This window comes from Tachypleus tridentatus, chromosome 6 (genome assembly GCF_004210375.1).
Source record: "Tachypleus tridentatus isolate NWPU-2018 chromosome 6, ASM421037v1, whole genome shotgun sequence".
Taxonomy (NCBI): domain Eukaryota; kingdom Metazoa; phylum Arthropoda; class Merostomata; order Xiphosura; family Limulidae; genus Tachypleus; species Tachypleus tridentatus.
In genome coordinates this window covers 110,297,045-110,318,952 of record NC_134830.1, presented here as the reverse complement: position 1 = coordinate 110,318,952, position 21,908 = coordinate 110,297,045, and the positions used below count along the sequence as shown (strand labels likewise).

At 31.5% G+C, this 21,908-nt stretch overlaps 1 protein-coding gene across 2 annotated transcripts; it reads right to left on the bottom strand.

Moving 5' to 3' along the window:
* Positions 1–1,900: 1,900 nt before the first annotated feature.
* LOC143253294 (adenosine 5'-monophosphoramidase HINT2-like) lies at positions 1,901–20,034 on the bottom strand. 2 transcript variants are annotated; one of them, XM_076506924.1, is made up of 5 exons: positions 19,887–20,034; positions 17,075–17,236; positions 10,961–11,065; positions 3,120–3,192; positions 1,901–2,240 (listed from the first exon to the last, which is right to left on the bottom strand). In XM_076506924.1, exons 2-5 carry the CDS (start codon positions 17,186–17,188, stop codon positions 2,149–2,151), a joined length of 384 nt encoding a protein of 127 aa, XP_076363039.1. In that variant the 5' UTR covers positions 17,189–17,236; positions 19,887–20,034; the 3' UTR covers positions 1,901–2,148. The 2 variants fall into 2 exon arrangements, with proteins under 2 accessions (XP_076363039.1, XP_076363038.1); XM_076506923.1 differs by lacking the exon at positions 1,901–2,240 and adding an exon at positions 2,261–2,898.
* Between the last annotated feature and the right edge of the window lie 1,874 nt (positions 20,035–21,908).

The window sequence follows — 21,908 nt, the reverse complement described above, 5'->3', positions numbered from 1 at the left end:
TTCTATTGTTTTTGTATATTAAAATATACCCATCAGGCCATCCTTTCGGTAATGTCCGATTTTAATTTCAGAAAAAGAGAAAGAATTTCAAATGCTTTTAATGTTATTTAATCAATAATATTCCATGATTATCAATTACTTCCTGCTAACTATTCACAAGCATCTGAATGCCACTTCTATAAAATTCTTGGGGTTTGGAGGAAAATAATGTAGAGAGGGTAGTTTTGACATCTTCATTTTTTCCAAGCTCTTTTCCGTCAAGATAGTTCTGCAAACTTTGGAATAGATGATAATCAGATGGATCAAGGTCTAGAGAATAAGGAGGTTGTGGAAGTTTTTCCCTGTCTAGCTGTTCAGTCTTTGCAGATGTGATCCTTACTGTATGGGGTAGTGCATTATCCTGGTGTAACACAACACCTTTATGATTGATCAGAGCAGGCCTCTTTTCTTTCAGTGCAAAATTTAATTGTTCTAACTGTTGACAATAGAAGTCTGATGTAATCGTTACATTGAATAACAGCAACTGAAAGTGAATCACACCAACAATACTCCACCAAATGCTTAACAAGATTTTACTAGGGTGGAGGTCCATTTTGGGCTGTGCTTTAGCCAGTTTACCTGCACTGAGCCATTGTCTGCAGCACTTAACATTTTTACATATCCATTTCTCATCTCCAGTAACTAACCTCTCCAAAACAGATGAGTTACGTTCACGAGAGTGTAGAGAAGTGCAAATTTCCACTCTTGCTCTGAAGTTGGCTTCTGTCAAATCATGGGAGATCCATTTTCCAAGTGTTGACACTTTTCCAAGCTGTTGCAGATGATGCTGAACTGTTGAATGGGTTGAATTAAGTTTTTGTGCTGGTTTATCAACTGTTACAGCACAATTTTCAGCAAGTGCAGCCAGCAGTAAGTCATCATTAAAATCAATAGGACGACACATCACTTAAGCTGTAGTCACCTGATCTGAACTTCTGAAACCACCTTCGACATTTTCTTTCATTGAGAGACTTTGCACCATAAACACCTTGAATGTTTTGTGTAGTTTTTGCTGCACTATTGCCTTTTTTAAATTCATAAAGCATTATATGCCTAACGTGCTCCTCAGTCACATCCATCTTCATAAGAGTTTATTTGATTAATGATCTGAAAAAGGGGAGTTGCATTAGTTTCTTTTATTTGTCTGAACATATCTATATACGTCCTACTACATATTTTAGTCATTAAAGCCTTGTACAAAGACAGAAATGATGATGCACTTTCTGTATTAAATTTTCGGACATTACTTATGGGATGACCTAATAATATGTTGCTTTGTGAGGTAGTGTCTGTAGATTACAACTTCCTATAAAATAGAAACCAAGGCATCCACTCATAAAAAGTGCAGAAATTAGTAACGAAAAGTTTGTTCTAAAAATTAATGAAATGAAACAAAATCAGAAACGAGAGAAAGCATTTAGGATGGAAGGAAAATCTACATTTTTATTACTTGTTTGATATAGGTGCTCTAAAAATAACAGGGAGCTTTCCATAAAATGTTTGGGTAGAAAAACCTGAATTTTCTGGCTTCATCTCAGCTCAAAGATAAGAGAGAAACTGGACACAGGTTTTAAAAGTAGGTTTTAAATCTAGAATAACCAATGGGATGAGGGTCTCCCACCCTCTTGGAACTTTAAACATATTTTTGTAAATCGATTAGCTATTAATTTGAATTGTTTAATGAATAAAAAAGTTAAAAAAGCTTTAATGTGCTATAAGCTAAAAATAACTTTTAAATAACTGTTCTAGCGACAAAAAATAATTGTTAAATAAATATTTATTTAGAAAAAATTTAACTATCATTGAACCCCTTAAGTAGAGATAAGATCACAATGTAAAAGAAAAATGCTATGCTGATTAATAAGATGTATTAATTTTTTTTATTAATTACAGTGTACAAAAACATGTAGAAATTCAGCTGGTACAAGCACTGATATTTTTAAACTGACTTGTACTTGTGTTTAGCTTAATAATTTAAAGTTTATATCTACAATAAACTACTTATCAGTCAACTAACAGAATATACATATTCCTCAAATTTATGTTATATTTTCATCAAGAATTTCAAACATTAAAGCAGTGGAAAAATATAAATGACTCCTCAGTAGATTAACCTGGTGGCCATTCTAAATCTCGCCCACCCAACACATTGATGTGAAGGTGGTAAACAGACTGGCAGCCTTGCTCTCCATTGTTGATGACTGTATTAGAACAAAAAATTACAATTACATTCTTTTATCAACATCAAAGGTTGTTTCATTTGCTATACATCCAAAGCATAAATCCAAATAATGTTTATACATAACTTTTTGATGTTGACTTTTTTCTGCTCTTAAAGTTTACCCATTCAGAAATGTGTATGATGTTTTGAAGTATTTATTAGCTTCTATACTACAAATATTGATTCTAGATTGTAGATTAAATTTAATAAAATACAGTTATACACCACCAAACAGGAAAATGTGGGATGTAGAATGTTAATTATAGTTTTACTGAAGACATGATGAGAACATGTTTATACTAATATACTGAACAATAATACATGTGCTTCATCAAAATTTATTAAATATTCTTTTTCTCATCTGTTAGTTTTTTTTGTAAAACGATGTTTTCATTGAATTAATGACTACTAGATCAAGAATGTTTTTACAGCAGAAAGTAACTTTTACTCCACTAATATTTATTATTTTAATATTTAAGTATGTTCAAGCAAACAATACACACAATAATAAAGTTTCCTTAGTACTTTTTTTTTTTTTTAAGTAACTCGAGTTCTGATTTGTAGCAAGAGTACAAAGTGTTGGAAAGTTGCAAATGTGGTCAAACCATACATTTTCTTGTCTGTTCTTGAAGTATTCCCTATAACAATATAGAAAAGTTGGTAACTATCTATTCTAGATGCATAATTCTAAATTAAAGGACTAACAAAAGCCACTGTTATGTTCATTTCTCTCAGTGTTATTCAGTCTATATTTTTAGTAAGAAAAAATAAAGAATTATTTACATAAAATGTTTGTAATAAATCACAGGTGTAATTTTTTACATATAATTACAGTTTTAGTTAAATGCTCTAAGCTCACCTAGTCTATATCCACTAGTAAGATTTTCTTGAACTGCTACCTTTTTGGCAGTTATCAAAAGGTGACCAAGAAGCTGAAAAAATAAAGTTAAAATTTAGCTATAATTTTCTTTATCACTAATAGAAATAAAAAAATCCAATAAGAAAAACTTCATTATCTAACATTTCTACACTCAACAGTATACAATAAAATATTTATACAACATATCTTTTAAAGGAATACAAACAATTATATTTTTCTTTAATGCAACTTGATTCATACATTTCTTGCCTCATGTATTCAAATTTAGAACCATAACTTCACGATAAACAAGAGATTGTTAGCAAAAGTATCTTACAACTGTGTGTAATGTACAGTTTTGATCATAAAACCAGTGATTCTTTTACATAATTGTTTTGGTCAGTTTTTTTTAAATACAAAATGAAACTTAAAAATCTGCTCTGTAGAAGAAAAGCAAAATTAGATTTCAAACATGAAAACCAAATGTAAACATTTAAAAATAATTTCATCAGAAAATCAGAGATTTAATTTTATATTGAAATATTTAAACATTTACCACTTTCAATACAGAAAAATATTATGTGCAAATAAATTATATATGTAAAAATGGCTGGTATAGGTAGAGAAAGCACTATGTGGAGGAGTGAACAACGTTTCGACCTTCTTTAGTCATTGTGAATGTGGTGATGACTGAAGAGGGTTGACACATTGTTCGTTTCTCTACATAGTGCTTTCTATATCCATACCAGCCATTTTTACATATATAATTTTCTCTACAAGTGGGTTTCCTTGTCATAATGGATGTGCAAATAAAATTTCATAATTATCCTTGAGAAATATGGTTCATCACACCAAAACTAATTATCATGTATGCTACATCTAAGGAGTTTACATATGTAAACTTACATGAACTTGTTCACAAGCTATTGAAACACTGAAATCATCAATAGCATACCAATATAACTCCCATAAATTGATTTTAATTGCTTTAATAAAGTAGATTTTGGTATTGCTATGCTTGTCCTCCATTAATTTTACTGATCAAATGACAAAAATATACAAATTACAAATGTAAAAATTCTCATATAGAATAATAAGTCTATGAACTTGATAACTTACAATTGAATTATTGAAGAAAGAATGATACATTTGTTTGGCTTAAAACTACATTACAATACTAACTTTACACTTAATGTTACATATACATGTACATAATTTTTTTATATTAATTCTTTCATTTAGTCAATAGTTAAAAAAATCTTACTGCAAAAACATGTAAATAGGTGCCCATCATTTCTCACATACTTTCATGCTGACTTTACAGTCACAAGAAACTTATTTTGGATATTAGAAATGACATTTGTCGCTCTTAGTAGAGAAATATTCTTTGTAAACTTTCATAATTTGATACAAAATCAAGATACACCTCTTGAAAGTATCTAAATAGTTAGTTTATTCCAATCTTAATGGGAGTGAAAGCCTAGACAACTGGATAACACACTTGGCTTTATAGGAAGATCTAAAATCAAACCACAGTTCCTGTCACAACATACCGTCCTTCTTAGGACTTCCCTGTAAGTCACAGTAGATTAGCAGGCACAATATACGATATAAAGTAATTAGTGATGAACCAATAGATATTGATATTACTAACTAACCAAAAATTGCACTTACATGGTTGTAAAGGCTACTAATTATGAAAACAATTGATATCCAACTTCAAACATAACTATCAGTACCTGATTTAATACAACTCTACTTGGTTTACCTGCAAGAAGCATCTACCACATCTCTGATAATGTGAAAAATTCGGAGAAAATGGAAGTAGATACACGAAATAATACTTTGGTCAAGCTACTAGAGAGATCTAATTACTTTTTCTCAAAGGCAAATCTATATTGAATTTTTGTTTTCTGCATTTAAATATAAACACATCCAGAAAGGTCAGCTATGTAACATAACAACTATTATCCTGAGGGAAAAAAAACCCAAATTGATATACATGTGGTATTTACACTACAATGTACAAAAGAGACAATCACAAACAACAAAGTTCATTATGAATCTTCATCTGATGAGCTATCACTTAAAAGTGTGATAAGTGTTCTTAATATATCCATACAATGTGAGCCAGTACATGTTTAAACCATTCCTGATGGGCTCGGTATAATATATACAAATTTGTCTTCACATTTGCACTATAAGTTTTGACACAGCACATGTATCTTCACAAAATTTGGTAGACAGTTAGTAGAGATTAGAAGTATTTTGTAAGCAAAAAAATCAGATTCCTAATGAAATATTTTTACTAAAGATTTGTTTGTGAAAATAGTGTTTTATTACTAGTCTGAGTGCAAAGTGATTTCATGTTATGATTCAAATTTTTCATCCCAAAAATCTTAAAATATTATTTGCATAATCTTTAAAATCTTCTAAATACATTTCAAATGTTTGTTTTCAGGCAGCTTTGTATTTTATGTTACTTCTATATTCTAACTATGCAGGGTCTGTCACTTGACCAACCTTCTAGCCATCATAAAATAGTGAAATACATGTAAATTATGCTTTTTTCATGCTAGAATGCCTACATATTGTAATATGAAAAATACAAATGTTTAGTCTAAGTAGCTTAAGTCTCACAATGCTATACACTACTTTTTATGATATTGATCTTCCAGTCATGCCTGGCTAATATTATATAACTTTGCTTTGACAAGGTGCACATGCACTCATGATACTTATTCAATAATATAAAACTGACCTTTAGTCTTTCCTGTCTTGACTATGTTTTTAGTGGACTAGTATTTTGTAATATATAGTTATATTTCAATTATTACACGTTATATACGTATATATGTTATTATTTAGAAATAAATTATTAAACTTATTTTTCTTAAAATGTAGAACAATAAATCAAGAAGTAAAGCAATCAATTATCTCTTCTTGCTTCGAACTTGGTTGCTAAGCCTTTTAAAATTTTGCATGTGGAAGATATCAAAGAAAATTTTTTTTTTAGATTTCATATATACAGTTGAATAACTGAAAAGCCATAAATAACTACACTGATACCAAAACAAAACATTTCACTATAATTTATTATGCTAAGTAACTAAGATCTATTTAGATTTTTAAAAATATGAAATTTAAGCAGACTAAATATACAACCTGTCTTTTTGATATCTTGGTTTGAAAGAATATGGTAGCATTTTCACAGATTAAAAGAGCTGAGAAAACTACTAAGAGGACCTTCTAAGCTTTTGATTGTTTTTTCACATGTCATATATTGAAGTAAACTTATACAAGGAACTGTTTTCAAAAATGGAAAAAGGTAAACAAGGTATTTGATTCAATATATAAGCCATAAATAGTCAAGGTAAGACAATACTAATAAAAAAACATGTGTATGTATATACAAATGCAGCTGAGATACTGGTAGAATCTTCTCATCAATCAATTGCCAGATTCATTAATCAAGTACATTCAACATATCACCTACAAATGAGAGGGTCAACACAATCTGCCAGCACTACTGTCTGTCTCATATTTTGTACAGCTTATTGACACTATTAATATAAATAGTCTTTAAGACAGTTGTGCATATTAATTGAACTTACACTGTTTAATTATCTCTGTTGCCAAAATTACTTTTCAGCGTTGACAAGGAGAATGTGGCAGACTCAACTGTTACATGTGGTAAGTTTAAGTTTTTTTTCCCATCCAAGTATACTTTTGTTTGTTTTCAAACAGTGATAATAAATTTATATATTAGCATATGAAGTTATTCAGTATAATTCTATAGAAAATATAACTGTAGTCTTTGTGAATACTAAATTTAAATAGAATACAAGACTGCTGTGAAGAGCTGCATCAGTTATATTACATCTGGAAATGACATAAATGCATAACTTGGATTTATGAAAAAAAATTGAATATTTTTAAAAACAAGAGATTGATTCACTAAATATTATTAAAGCTAGTATTTCATAGTACAACATAGTTTGTTTATCCACAAATCCAAAACATAAAGATAATGAAAACTGCTCTTCCAGCCTTACTAGTTGCAGATAACTTTTCTAATTCACATAAAGCTACCATTCAAAGTGATATATAATACACGTTTGGTGTTTTGTGTATGAATTCACTAGTTTCTTTGAGAGTTTATGCACTTAAGATACTTAATGTAAAACTGATACTTGCGTTTTAACTAGTTGTTATTTTTCAAAGATATTTTCAAAATACAAATATATTAATATAATAAAATTCTTCTGGTACAGCACTTTAGAATTAACTTTAATTTTTCCATCCTACACTGTTGTACATGAAAGCATATCACGTATACAACATATGTAGCTTGTAATAAGTACAGTTTTTAAACGTGTTTAACGTGTTTCAACGTTAACGTGTTTTCATAACTTAGTTTTTCAGAAGCTATTTACAAAAAATAAAACATGTATTAATTTATACAGTTAGTCCAAAGTTTTAATAGTTCAATCACTATATCACAAATAAAATATTACCTTCCATATACTTGCAATTTTAAAATCAAGAAAAAAATTTGATTTTAGTTATTACTGATTACAGACAAGTACACACTTAATCAACTCCATTGTTAGTACCTATTTACTCTTGCACTGCAGAGTGAATCACCTATTAAAGTGGGTTTTATCTTTTAGAGCTATCATGTAATATCAAAGTGTGAAATTATATAAGCTTGGAACAAAACTACACATTGTTAGTAATATAAACTCTCATATGAAATGTATAATCCTGGTGCTGGATAGACATGTATAAAGTAGATTGTAACTTGTTAACATTTAAAGTTTAACTAAGTGCAGAACATCTAGAAAGTTTATCAGAATGATTTTAAAAGATCATTGAAATAATGCCATCAAAAGACTATCAGCAAAAAAATAAATGTTTTACTATACTTTGCAATATATCCAACTGCATTAAAACATATGGTGTCAGAGAGTGACATATAACTTGAAAGGTAATGCATCAGTGGGAACAAATATTTAGAGCTGTAAAAACTGAGAGACTGTAATAGATCACTCTCAGAAAGGACATTTATTATACTGAAAATAGACATTTTATATATTATTCATGGTATGTACAGATAATGTCAAGTAATGTAAACTTCATCTCTTAAACTGATAAAGTAGCTCTACTATAACTGAGATTATCATGACTCAACATCTACCTTAAAAATGAAGTAATAAAAATAATTTTCATCATTTATATAGTTAATGCTTTACAGGAGAGCAAACAATGTCGTCAAATCACCCAAAAGTCTAATAATTACTTAATTTTCATCTTAATTAAATATAAAAAATTAAGTTCTTTTTTTTTTGCAATGTCAAAAACACAACAGTTTTATATTAAATGTATTTTTAACAAGTCACATTACTGCAGAGATAACTTTGCAGATGTGCTTAAAATATGAATGTATGAAGAACAAGTTAACATTTATGTCAAAAGTGTGTTAAATTGTACACTAACAAAACATCCATCCACATCATAAGCACATCACACAAACACAAAATCTGAGTTTAAGGTTGAACATTTATCAAAAATAACATAACATGTGAATACACTATCAGTAATAATTATGGAAACTATAAGAAAAAACAGGTTTGAAAAACAAATATAATGGGAATGTCACTTATGTGAAAGTGAATTGAATCAGGTCTTATCTATAAAATATTGTGCATTGATAACTTAAGTGTGACTGATTGTCATTTAAGTACAACCAAGATTTCAAAGCTTACAAAAGTATAGGATGTTATACTTTGCCAAGTAGTACAACCATGAATCCAGTCATGGTGCCTCAGAGTGAAATACCATATGATAAGCAAGTAGAAACCAAAGTTCTGATGATGAAAAATAGCCTTCATGAAAAAATGTGGCAAAACTCTAAAGAGGTTGAACCTAGGAGTTAATAATGTAAGTGTTGAAGATATAGAACTGAAACTCTCCAAAATTGATGTTAAGTATGTCAAGGTAAGTTCAGTACTAGATATATGGACATAACTGTTAAATACAAATCTTGATGTAGGTACAGGTGAACCTTACCTCAAGAACCATTAAGATGTACATTAGCACAAAGTGATTTCAGTGGACTGTTTAAGATACAAAGCCCACCACAAAGTGCTACACATTAATATGCTTTAATGCACACTTTTAATATGCTGCAATGCTTTCATTGCAGAAGTCAAAGCTCCATGAGTAAGGCAATTATATTCTGCCATTATATTTTCTTTCAAATCCTGTGGTGTCTGTGGTTTTTCAATATACATTCTTTCCTTTAAGTAACCCTACTAAAAGAAGTATATTTCTGACAAATACAAAGATCATATAGGCCAGTTTATGTCTCCATTATGAGAAATTACTCTGAGAACAGTTCAAACAATGCTGTCATTGTTGCTCTTGCTGTATATTAAGTAGTTTCATCTTGTTGAAACCACAATTCAGATTTATGACACATTCAGAAGGTGCAACATTAACATCACGTTTTTGACAGTATGCTCTTTTGAGTAGCAGCAGTGGAATATTCATTTTCAAAATAAAGCTGAACAGTAAGAGAATGCTGTTAGATCATCAACCTATTCATCATTAAAATGTTAATCTTTGTTCAGAAGGAAATAAACATTGTTTTTCATTGAAACTGAAAAAATCTAACAACATAAAATCCCTACATTCCTTTTAGTGGACCTTGTATGTAACCTGACCAAAAAACTAAAATATGCATCACAACATAAGTAGTTAGATGAGCAAAACTGGAGATATGTATTTTTGAGTGATTAATGCAAGTTTAAGTTGTCTAGCAACAATCAATGAGTTTGTTCAATGGCAGAAAGGAGAATGTTATTATAGTCAATATAACAAATAATTGAGGATGATTAGTATTAGTTTGTAGCTGCAATTCAACCAATGATTTCAATGATCTACCCAAAATGAATGACATACTGGCTATGACAAATAATTCAGACTATGATTAACTATGTCATTCTCTCATGAATAAAACTCATTAGGAAGGAGTTAGTGTACCAGCAAGAAATTTATCTCAAGCATGCAGTAAACATCTTGATAATATATCCTCATGGTAAGGAGTCCACTGCAACATCCACAACCATGGCTTTACCTACATGTATTCCTCATATGATTATTCTTAAAGATATAAACTGAGATGTTCAAAATGTAACTTAACAATCTGGCTGAATTGTTGGGAGCATATTATGAACAACATTTTATGGTCATACACTGATACACTCTACACCAGCATGAAATGAAAACAAGCCATAATACTTTGTGCAAAGCAAAGCTAGGTCTTATCTATAAAATATTGTGCATTGAACAACTTACTAGCTTTTCTATTTTATGCAATGCCTTGTATAGTTAACAAATTACCACAACTCCTGTATGTGTGTGTTTGTAATTATTTCCATAAATGTATTTCACATTTTATTCATTTATTCAATGACACATAAAAAAGCAAGACAAACATTTAATAAAATGATTCATGTTTATCAACCTCATACTATTATCAGAGCATTAACCAAACTGTATCACCGTGTTAATGTAATGTGATCTTTGGACATTAAAACCAGCTGTATCTCCATGAAATAAGAAACTCTTTCTCAATAAATTTTTTGCCTACTTCTTTTATGTTACTAATATTTTATTAAGAAAAACAACAACAACTATGTTATCAAGTATTGCAAACTAAAATGATCAAATTAACAATACTGATGTTAACTGTTAACAAAACTTAAATCTCTCCAAGTTTTTCAAAATAAATAAAATTTTAAATATAAGGTTTTTGAATGAAACAGTAAAACTACCTTAGAATCTTCCTCTTGAATGTTATCTAACATTGAAATTGGTTTTCTGGGAACAACTAAGAAATGACTTGGAGCTTGAGGGTTGATGTCACGAAATGCAATGCACTGAAAAGTAAAAAGGAATAACACCATTATACTCAAACATAGATACAGCAGCACTTACCAAATAGTTTTGATGATAAAAAGGAAAGTAACTAACTAAATAATATTTACATCTGATTCACAAATAAATTTAAAAAAATTTTCATAGTTTTCTTCACATGTGATTTAACTCTTAACATAACTGTTTATACGTTACCAAATTTAACTTAGTGGACTTACCCCTAGTTTTACAGTAGCTAACCTTTATATAATCATGCACCATATTCCTAAAAACTGATACACACACATATATATAACATGTAAAATATACCAAGTATTACACATTGAACAACAGTTACCAACTGTATGACAAACATGAGACACTAGACTAATCTGATAATTGATATTTGTTTTAAGGAGCTTAAACTAACTGTATATGAACATATAATTTTTAAACATTTTCTAGGAACATCAATCAACAAAGTTACTCAAATGCTGCAGGCTTCAGTCTTGACATTGTTAATGTGGCAAAATAATGAACTGTAAAACTGCTATAATAAACCAAGAAACTTGAAATTAAGTTACCAATTACTCATTACGAAAATTCAGTGACGATTAGCACATGTGAAATAATACTATCTAGTGTAGTATTATTTCAGTTTCAACTTTTTCACATTTACTTTTAATTCACCAGACATATAATAAAGCTTTACCCTAGAAGGCAAATGGGGTCAAACATCTTCAGGACCAAAGTCCTGGCACAGCCTTAGACCAGAAACTCATAGTCCAGTTTCAATTGAATGAGAGCACAATAGAATTTTAGCATAGGACATTAATCTGCTTCCAAAAAGGAGGATGTTCTCAGTACCCTTGTAAACTTGATACATAGAGCTTGATGTGCAGAATGAAAGTCAACTCACAGAAAAATATAAGCCCCAGGAACTTTGCCTCAAAAGATCAGAGGAAGCACAACTTCACTGAGACAGAGCATGGGATCGAGGTGAATACCACACTGGTGGCAAGAGTGCATGCAAACAATCTTAAAGAGAGAAAAGGTAAAAAACGTTTGCTGTGGTCCACTTTAGTAAATGAGTGAAGGTTTATAGATTTTCAACATTACAAACTTCAGTGAATTAGCTTTGGATATCAGTATTTCTATAAGGACATAAGATACTTTTATTGGGGAAAAATATTAAGTGTGATGAAAAGAGAAGAATTAAACCCCTTATTTTAGCATTGTAAGTTTGAAGACTTACTGCTGTACTAGCGAGAGAGGGGAAGAATAGAGCTAGCTTGCATTCCTATCAAGCGAAGTGTATCTGTGCAACAACATAAAAGTAATTTGTGCCTCGTAAACTGTCAACAAAGAATTCAGTTTCATACCAGACATGAGATTGAACATTGTTTGTGAAAGTTTTGTATTATAAATAATAATTTATAATAACTAATTTATAATAACCATTGTTATAAATTCTATTGTTTTTGTATATTAAAATATACCCATCAGGCCATCCTTTCGGTAATGTCCGATTTTAATTTCAGAAAAAGAGAAAGAATTTCAAATGCTTTTAATGTTATTTAATCAATAATATTCCATGATTATCAATTACTTCCTGCTAACTATTCACAAGCATCTGAATGCCACTTCTATAAAATTCTTGGGGTTTGGAGGAAAATAATGTAGAGAGGGTAGTTTTGACATCTTCATTTTTTCCAAGCTCTTTTCCGTCAAGATAGTTCTGCAAACTTTGGAATAGATGATAATCAGATGGATCAAAGTCTAGAGAATAAGGAGGTTGTGGAAGTTTTTCCCTGTCTAGCTGTTCAGTCTTTGCAGATGTGATCCTTACTGTATGGGGTAGTGCATTATCCTGGTGTAACACAACACCTTTATGATTGATCAGAGCAGGCCTCTTTTCTTTCAGTGCAAAATTTAATTGTTCTAACTGTTGACAATAGAAGTCTGATGTAATCGTTACATTGAATAACAGCAACTGAAAGTGAATCACACCAACAATACTCCACCAAATGCTTAACAAGATTTTACTAGGGTGGAGGTCCATTTTGGGCTGTGCTTTAGCCAGTTTACCTGCACTGAGCCATTGTCTGCAGCACTTAACATTTTTATATATCCATTTCTCATCTCCAGTAACTAACCTCTCCAAAACAGATGAGTTACGTTCACGAGAGTGTTGAGAAGTGCAAATTTCCACTCTTGCTCTGAAGTTGGCTTCTGTCAAATCATGGGAGATCCATTTTCCAAGTGTTGACACTTTTCCAAGCTGTTGCAGATGATGCTGAACTGTTGAATGGGTTGAATTAAGTTTTTGTGCTGGTTTATCAACTGTTACAGCACAATTTTCAGCAAGTGCAGCCAGCAGTAAGTCATCATTAAAATCAATAGGACGACACATCACTTAAGCTGTAGTCACCTGATCTGAACTTCTGAAACCACCTTCGACATTTTCTTTCATTGAGAGACTTTGCACCATAAACACCTTGAATGTTTTGTGTAGTTTTTGCTGCACTATTGCCTTTTTTAAACTCATACAGCATTGTATGCCTAATGTTCTCCTCAGACACATCCATCTTCATAAGAGTTTATTTGATTAATGATCTGAAAAAGGGGAGTTGCATTAGTTTCTTTTATTTGTCTGAACATATCTATATACGTCCTACTACATATTTTAGTCATTAAAGCCTTGTACAAAGACAGAAATAGTGATGCACCTTCTGTATCAAATTTGTGGACATTACTTATGGGATGACCTAATATGTTGCTTTGTGAGGTAGTGTCTATGGATTACGACTTCCTATTGAAAAGAAACCAAGGCTTCCACTCATAAAAAGTGCAGAAACCAGTAACAAAAAATTTTTTCTAAAATTGATGAAATGTACTGCCAGACTGATGAAGAGCAAGTTTGAGTTCCACTATGAATATAATCAGCCCAAAATGAAAGAGGTGATCACTCTGTCCAAGTCTTGATGGCCAAGAAGGTGCAGGATGAAACAGAAATGCTAGATGCCCAGCAAAAGCTTTTGCCAAAAGCTTTTTGGTGATGCCAAAAGCCCAGAGTATCACCAACTTCCTGGCCATCAGAGATCAAGTTCAAAAGGGGGACTGTTATATACTGCCCACTAATCTTTGGAATCTTGTCCCATATGAGTTTGAAACTGGGGGTAGAAGAGATGCTGGTTGTGAAATTAATCTTAGACCCATATTTGAGCCTTCCATGTCATGTGGCTGGTAGGATTCCATCGTGGATAAGAATACCATGGAAAACATGGCAAAGTTTTAGGAATACACTGAGCAACTGCCTGGACAATACAGTCAGTCACTGCTGCTACCCAGTCATCCATCAGTGGCTTACAGACAATGGCAAGATCAAGCATAGAGAGAGTAGTGAAACAGGGCCAGTTGGCCTGGTCCAGCTTCCACTGAGGCAGGCAGGTCAGGTGGTATCAACCATGGCCAGTCTCTCTCAAAATGACAGGAAAATTATTACTGATCTGTGAGTCACTGTCAACAACCCCAGAGAAATGAAAGAAAAGTGAAGAGGAGCAGACAGAGAGAGCAATAGCAGTAAAAGACTGGCTAGATGGAGGAAAATAAGTATAAGAACCAGTACTGAAGAGAGAAAGGTTGTGTTCTGAGGGCATAAACTCTATGAAATGACCCTTCCCATCAATATCAGTACCAACCTAGAGGGGATTATGTCCATTAAAGTCCCCCAAGATTAAAAAATGGAGACAGCAGCTGTTCAATGAGAGCATGAAGGACTGATTGATCATAGGTCTCTCCAGGAGACAGGTAGAGAGAATAAACAGTGATGGTATGACCAAAGGAAACATGGATGGCTATGGCCTCCAAAGGTGTATCAAGTGGCAAAGACAGACCAGGTGTATGATGATCGACCCGCAGTGCCACTCGTCCATCACACAACTTGTCATTTCTGTACAAAGTAAACTGCCAAAATGTGATTGCATCAGCAGATTTCAGAAATGTTTCCTGCAAGGAGAGATACACAGGATAAGAATCAATCAAATTTGTATTTGAACTGAAACCTTAACAGTTCCACTGTATCCATGTGGCCATTTTTATTTGGTTGGAAATTGGGCAAAGAATTTTTTGGTCTATGACCAAATCATTTTTCTTTATTAGGAAGAGGTCTTTTAACTTTCATGGATTCTGCCATAGATCAAGTGGAAAGGTGTCTGTCAGTAGATGTAGAGTCCAGGAAGGATTGGTGGAAACAGAGATTGGAGAAGATATTGACTCATCTTCTCTCTTAACCATGGTTAGATAACAACCATGATCTATGGTTGAAAGATCTGTCTGCATTTCGACTGTAACAGAGATGGATCATTGGACAGTAACTTCCAAGCCTCAGGATATGAAATACTGTTTACAGTTGTAAACATTGTACCTCTTTCTCTTCCACCCATTTAGGACAAGATTAAAAGTATGAAGGGTTTGAACCACTACAGTTAACAAAGTGTAGTTCCAGTTCACACTGGTAGGAGTTATGGTTTTTGCCACCACAAGTAGCACATGTTAAAGATTTGTGAAACATTGGAGATGGTTTGGAATATATGGCCATTCCTTACATTTTAAGTATACTGTCTTGACAGTGGTGAGTGGATGTAGTGATATAAACATCAAAATGGGTACATCTGTAGGTAGTATTAGTCCATCCTTTTCAGTGGAGATATGGCAAACTGGAGAAACCAGCAAGAATATACAGCTCAGGAATGTTCATTAAATCCTTCTCAACAATAACTCTCATTGAATAATTCAGAGTAGCATAGTGGGTAACCTCAATGAGTGTATCCCCCATGGTCTTCAATTTCATGGGGAGTTTGGTGTGTTGTGGTGAAGATGTTTCCACCAATATGTTTCCTGAGAGCAGCTTCTTTACTGACTTGGGAGGAAGCCAACAAGTTCCTCTAATCCCTTTTGAATGAAACAGGGACACATCTGCCCTAAGGATTTTTCAGATAATGAATACAGAATTAGAAATTGAGGTGCTGAGTCAGAATTTGATGGTGACTGTTGAACATCCATATATGGTTGCTTTTCAATGATCTATTTTGTTTTCAGTTTTATTTATTTTGTTCTTTTGGATTAGGGTATCCATAATAAATAGAATACATTTCAGTGCTCACAGTCCCCGCCCACCATGGAGCCCTATAAAGGGATGCACTGCAATGTCAAACAAGAACACTGCAGCAACACTAGAGTTTCATGTTCATTATACCCAAACACCAGCATCAGACATAATGTCCATAACTACCTGTTGAGAATGTTCAGCACTTGTACTCGATTGATCCTAACCCAAATGGACCAGCCAACTGGTCCTGGGTGGGCCACTCCAAAGCTGCCTATCTACAGGAATTCAAGGCCAAAGTGGCAGGTTAGGGTTGGATCCCTCAAACACCAGGGTCCTCTCCTCCCCTTCATAGGTCATCAGGCAAGGCAATTATGTGGGTGGATGTTCAGATTGCAGAAGAGGTAAACTGGTGGTACCAAAACTTCTCTTTAGCAGTATAAAGTTATGAAAAGTAAATTTAAATAGCTACACATACTAATGTTCAGGTTGATGTCTAGTTTATTCCCATGTAGATAGCCTATTCTAATTGTACACTATTATTTACTTAACAGTACCATTTAAAAGATAATTTTTACTTGAAAATTACTATGTTGAAGAAAATGCATAGATGCAAAAAATAATATTTTAGTACTTTTATGCATATTATTTGAAAAGATCATGTTAAGCCTCATCACTCTGTACATAAAAAATTTCTAAAACATGTGGTCAATACTAAGAATTGTGAGTACTACTAGAAACTCTAACATCAAACAACCAAAATTATTCAGATATGTAAAACATATAATTATTTATATTAATATATAATAATATCAAGAGGGCAAATGTTCTATAAGTTTATTATTCAAAATACCATAAAACCTTGTGGAAAAAAAACCAAAACAAAACCAGAATTAGACAATGTTAATTAGAGGTAAAAACTAACATGGTCATCTTCATAGAGAATATCAGCTGGAAGCTCCTTTTTGATTATTTGTATAAACCTGGTAGGCTTGCCAATATCCTTTATTGCTTTCTGGGCTCTGCTCAGTTCATCCATGTTGTTTTTGGTTGTTGTTGTTTTTTTATGAGAAAGTTAGAACCATATCTAGAAAATATCCAAATAAAAACTCTTATTCACTTTTCATTGTACATTTGATATTAAAGCATGTATAAAGCAAAACGTTTTTAAACTGGTCTAACTAAATAGTACTTGCTTTCATATATTGACCATCTCTAAGGATAGCTTAAACTATTCGTAACTTTAAACAAGCAAAACCTTTATAGTTAGGCTACCTCCTATATCACTTTCTGCATATGGGAAGAGAAAAAGAGTACAGAAAGAAACTAAGGTGCAAAAATTGAAAACACCTGTTGGTAGCAATTGAGACCAACAGTAGGAGAGGAGAAAGGAGCCCAAAAAATAGTGCATATGCGACTGTTATTGAAAGGAAGACTGATTAATGACACTTCTGGTAAAAGGGAGACAAGAAAAAGAAGATGGTTTAGAATACAGAATGGAATGATAAAATGGATACTAATCTAAAAGAGAAATAGCAATAAAGATTAATATCAAGAAAGAGGAAGGAAACCTGAGAATAGAACAAGGACGAACATTATGCAATATTTGGCCAGGTCAACACAGAGAAAAGAAAACCACTGAAGACATTTGTGCAAAGAAAGGGAGCAGACAAATAATTTATACACAAGAAGAAATGCATACAGTAAAGAAGAATGCGGCACAACCCAATAGCATGAAGAATAAAGTACATAGTGATAAAGCAGAAGGTATGGAATAGGTCAAAGAGAAGGGAAAGAATGTTCACAGAAGTCTTTAGAAGCATGAAGAAATAGAAATGCTTAAAGTAAAAGGTAGAAATAGGAGAGTGAATATAGAAGAGTAAAGATAGATAAAAACAAACAAAGGAAAAAAGTAGAAGCTAGGAACTGAAATACAAGGAAAGAAAGCTGACAAGTATGGCAAAAAGTAGTCACAAACATGGAGGGGCAAGGCATTTGGATGTGAGAAATAATTCAATAATTGTAAATCACAAAAGGAGAAAACAAATATAATAAAGAACACAGACACAAAGGAGGAACAAAAATACCTGATGATGAATTTGAGAAAGACTCTAAAAGATTAAGGTTTTTTATGAACTGTAAAGTACTAATCAATGCAAATCAGGTATAGATCATAGTCCAAAAAATTATTTCTAACCGAGGAGAAAGAAATTTTACTGATATGACATGAAAAAGCCCATCAAGCACTTAATAATCCGCAAAGCATTGAACAATAGCTGCAAGAACTCTTGATGATTAATGAGTCTCCAAAACACGCTACAGAAATAAAACCTAAGTATAAGCAATGTCCAACACTTAGGAGCAAGTATAAATAACCATCAGTTGAGAAGTCATGATGAAGATGTAAGGCTTTTGAAATTAAAGCTAAAAAAATCAAAGCTTCATTAACAGTATAAATCTCAATAAATTGAAAAGACAGAAAATTTCAGATCAAATGGATTCACCTGATGCTGTAGCAATTAAAGTTAAGCAATTAACTTGGTTAGTCAAAACAAAGAAAAATAATTGAACTGTTAAATTATGATTATGTCACAAATGTACAACAAAACTACAAACATTAGTTTCCAGTTGTTAATATTTCTGATCGTTCCAACTATCCAAGTGCTCTAAATATTGTCATTATAGTTATCCATCGTTACTTTAAATTAAGTTTGTTCAGCTTGACTGATTATAGCTACAACTCATAAAAATAATCAATTAAATGAAATTAAACTTTCCAAACATTACTATTTAAACCATACAGTTAATCAAAGCTAAAGTTTCTGATTTCTTTATAATAAATTCTGAATATAACAGGAAAAGAAATCTCAAATTTAAGGTTTTAAAAAAATAAGCTAAGCTGCAGTTAAGACAATTTTTCTAAGAAGGTCATTTACTCATGACAAGATGTTATAAACAGCAGTGGAGACCAGCATTTCAAAGGGGTTTAGACCTTTGAAATTTCTAAAATTTTTCATTAAAGTATGTTTTTTAAGAAAACATTAAAATGCTTACCTTTGTCATAGGTTTTAATTATTAATTTTGATTATTTTTTACATTTTTTTATGTTTTTGTTTTATAAGGTTGTAAATCTGATCTTTACAGTATAACTATGTTTATAATCGCTGGCATACAACAAAAATAACTTTTTTACCATATCAAAATTATAAGAAAGCCAATATATTTTACATTGTTAATTGGAATGTTCCATTTAATATATTGAACAAGTTATAAACCAATTTTATATTCCTATAAATGTGTGTGTATGTATATATATAATTACTAGTTTGTTAGAACTTAAAAAAACAGGCCAAAACAAAAATAAACAAAAAATGCTGCACTAATTGAAAATATCGAAAGGTACAAGCTATAATGTGGGTTTATAAAATGTGCCCTAGGTTTTGGAGGTGATTGAAGAAATAGGACTCATATTGCAGTGGGGATACATCATCTATCATTTGTCTTAACCCTTTTTTGCCAGAAATAAAAGAGTAGCAATAGATGCAGAAATAGAAATGAGGAGAGCATGGTGTGGGTGCTCAAGCCCACAATGTCCCACACATCCATATCACCCTTTGCTGCCTGTAGACAATTGTGTGAAGATGGCTGCTCTCTCAAGTAAAAAAGATAAAAATTAATTGAAATAAGAATAAGGAATAAGGTACTACCATTTGGGGGTAAGTAAGTTGAAAACTTACCTTTTGAAGTTAGCATTCCAGCTCCCAATATGATAGGAAGGCACTAATTAATAAAACAGCAAACAAACTATACCAGCAAGAAGCGTCCCATACAACTATCCAAACAAACTAGTATAGCTTCCAACCACCACCAATTCAGCAAGTCTACTGTGACTATCATGTTCTAAACACGCCTTTATATGCAGCAAGGTGTATATCCACATAAAGTAGTGCCAAGTTGTTAAATGATCTTATTCATAACTAAAAATAGTTATTAGAAATTTTACTTAAAATTTCTATAATTGTTATTTTTTATATTTATTTAATACATTCTTATATTTGTTACATAATAGTTTAATAATTTTATTTATGGTTTCTTTATTAAACCTTTTAACTATTAACTTCTGTACCAGTATTTCAATATTACTGATAATATATTTTAATTTACTACAAATTTTACAATATCTGAATAATTGTGAAGTTATAATGCTTAAAACAGGCAAAATATTTTCTGTTATCAAAAATATTTACATTGATATTCTTATCAATTATTTTAATTTCTAAATCTAAATAATGTATTTCTGTATTAGATATTGAATATTTTTTCAGTTTCTAATTCTGATGGATAAATAGTGTTAATAATATTATTTATTTCAGTCCTTCCATGTGATTTTGCTTATTTAATTTCATTAAAATGTATTCATCACTGTTTTAGTGATTTCCTTTGAATTATTCAAGTAAATACTTAAACCAATAAGAACTAGCACAGCAACCTTGGCACAAAGTGAAATGTGATGAGTTAGCATATTGTGAAAAATATCCTGTTCCAAAAAATATTTTTTCCATCATACTGCAACATCATAGTTCAAAAGGTGTTTAAAATGATAAAGCAAGATTTTAGAAAAACATCAGGACTGTAGTACTGAAATGGAAGTTTGTCAAAGCTCTTATTATTTTGCTCTTATAATCTATGAAAATTTCTGCACACCTGGAGGCCATGCTCTGTTATAAAGTAAAAAAAAAAAAGAACTTTCATTAAATGTTAGATCACTAGCCTATTTCTTCTCAAAGGTGAAATAGAGGCAATTACACCACACCATGATAATCAAAGTTGAGAAACAGTGACTTGCAAATACCTGGTTAAACTGAAAACTACAGATGTATATCAAAGTTACAAGGTAAATTAAGCTCTATTATAACTTACAACTTCTGTATTATGCTCACAAAAAATTAGGAAATTCACAAACACTAACAATTTCATTTAACACACACAAAAAAGTTATAATTTGTATTTTATTTTCACGTATAAAATAAATTTGTTTTTGAATAGCATTCTAGTATAAAGTTGTTGCTAGTTTGTTTTTTCTAAAGGTGTGGAGGTATAACTACAGATTTATTTTCATCCTTTTTTATAAAATTTAATGACAGTTTTGCCTTCAAAGTAGGATGTTCTCATCCAAAATGAAACATGATAGTTAATTTGTAAAAAATTCATGCCTAAAATGTACAAACAACAGATAAACAGCTTCTTAGTGTAAAGTAAAATAAGCATATTTCTTTCCTGTATTTTAAAACAGGGTCAAAGATGAGAAATGCAAACCTTTTTTCTATAATTTTTGGTAAGTGATAATAGAGTAGAGATGTGGTTATAGTAGAAAAGTTGCTAATATTTACCAATATGATTCCTATTCTTAAAAACAGTTGACAAAAATTTATTTTGAAATTGTAAGTTATCCTTACTCTTTAGTAAAAAATTATAGAGGAAAAGTGACCAAAATATGACCCACGGGACATTTTTAGTCCACTAAACATTTCTGTCCTGCATACCAAGCTTCTTAGTGATTTTAGAACGAATACATAACACTATGTAACAAAAGTTTTACTTTTTCTTGTTCCTGGGTAGGAAGTGTTATTTCCCAATTGCTCATATCTAAAGTAAATGGAAATGACCTATTTTTCCCTTCAAACTTTGCTTTTGTAACCTGGGAGCATATAACGAAAACATGATAGGAGACTATTTAGGGACTGATACGTGAAAGTGAT

Excerpts from the sequence above, each read along its gene's own strand:
- LOC143253294 (XM_076506923.1), bottom strand. The coding sequence starts at position 17,188 with ATGGATGAACTGAGCAGAGCCCAGAAAGCAATAAAGGATATTGGCAAG. Across the intron at positions 11,066-17,074 it reads TTCTCTATGAAGATGACCAT|TGCATTGCATTTCGTGACAT; the intron begins GTTAGTTTTTAC and ends TTTACTTTTCAG. Across the intron at positions 3,193-10,960 it reads TTCAAGAGGAAGATTCTAAG|CTTCTTGGTCACCTTTTGAT; the intron begins GTAGTTTTACTG and ends TTATTTTTTCAG.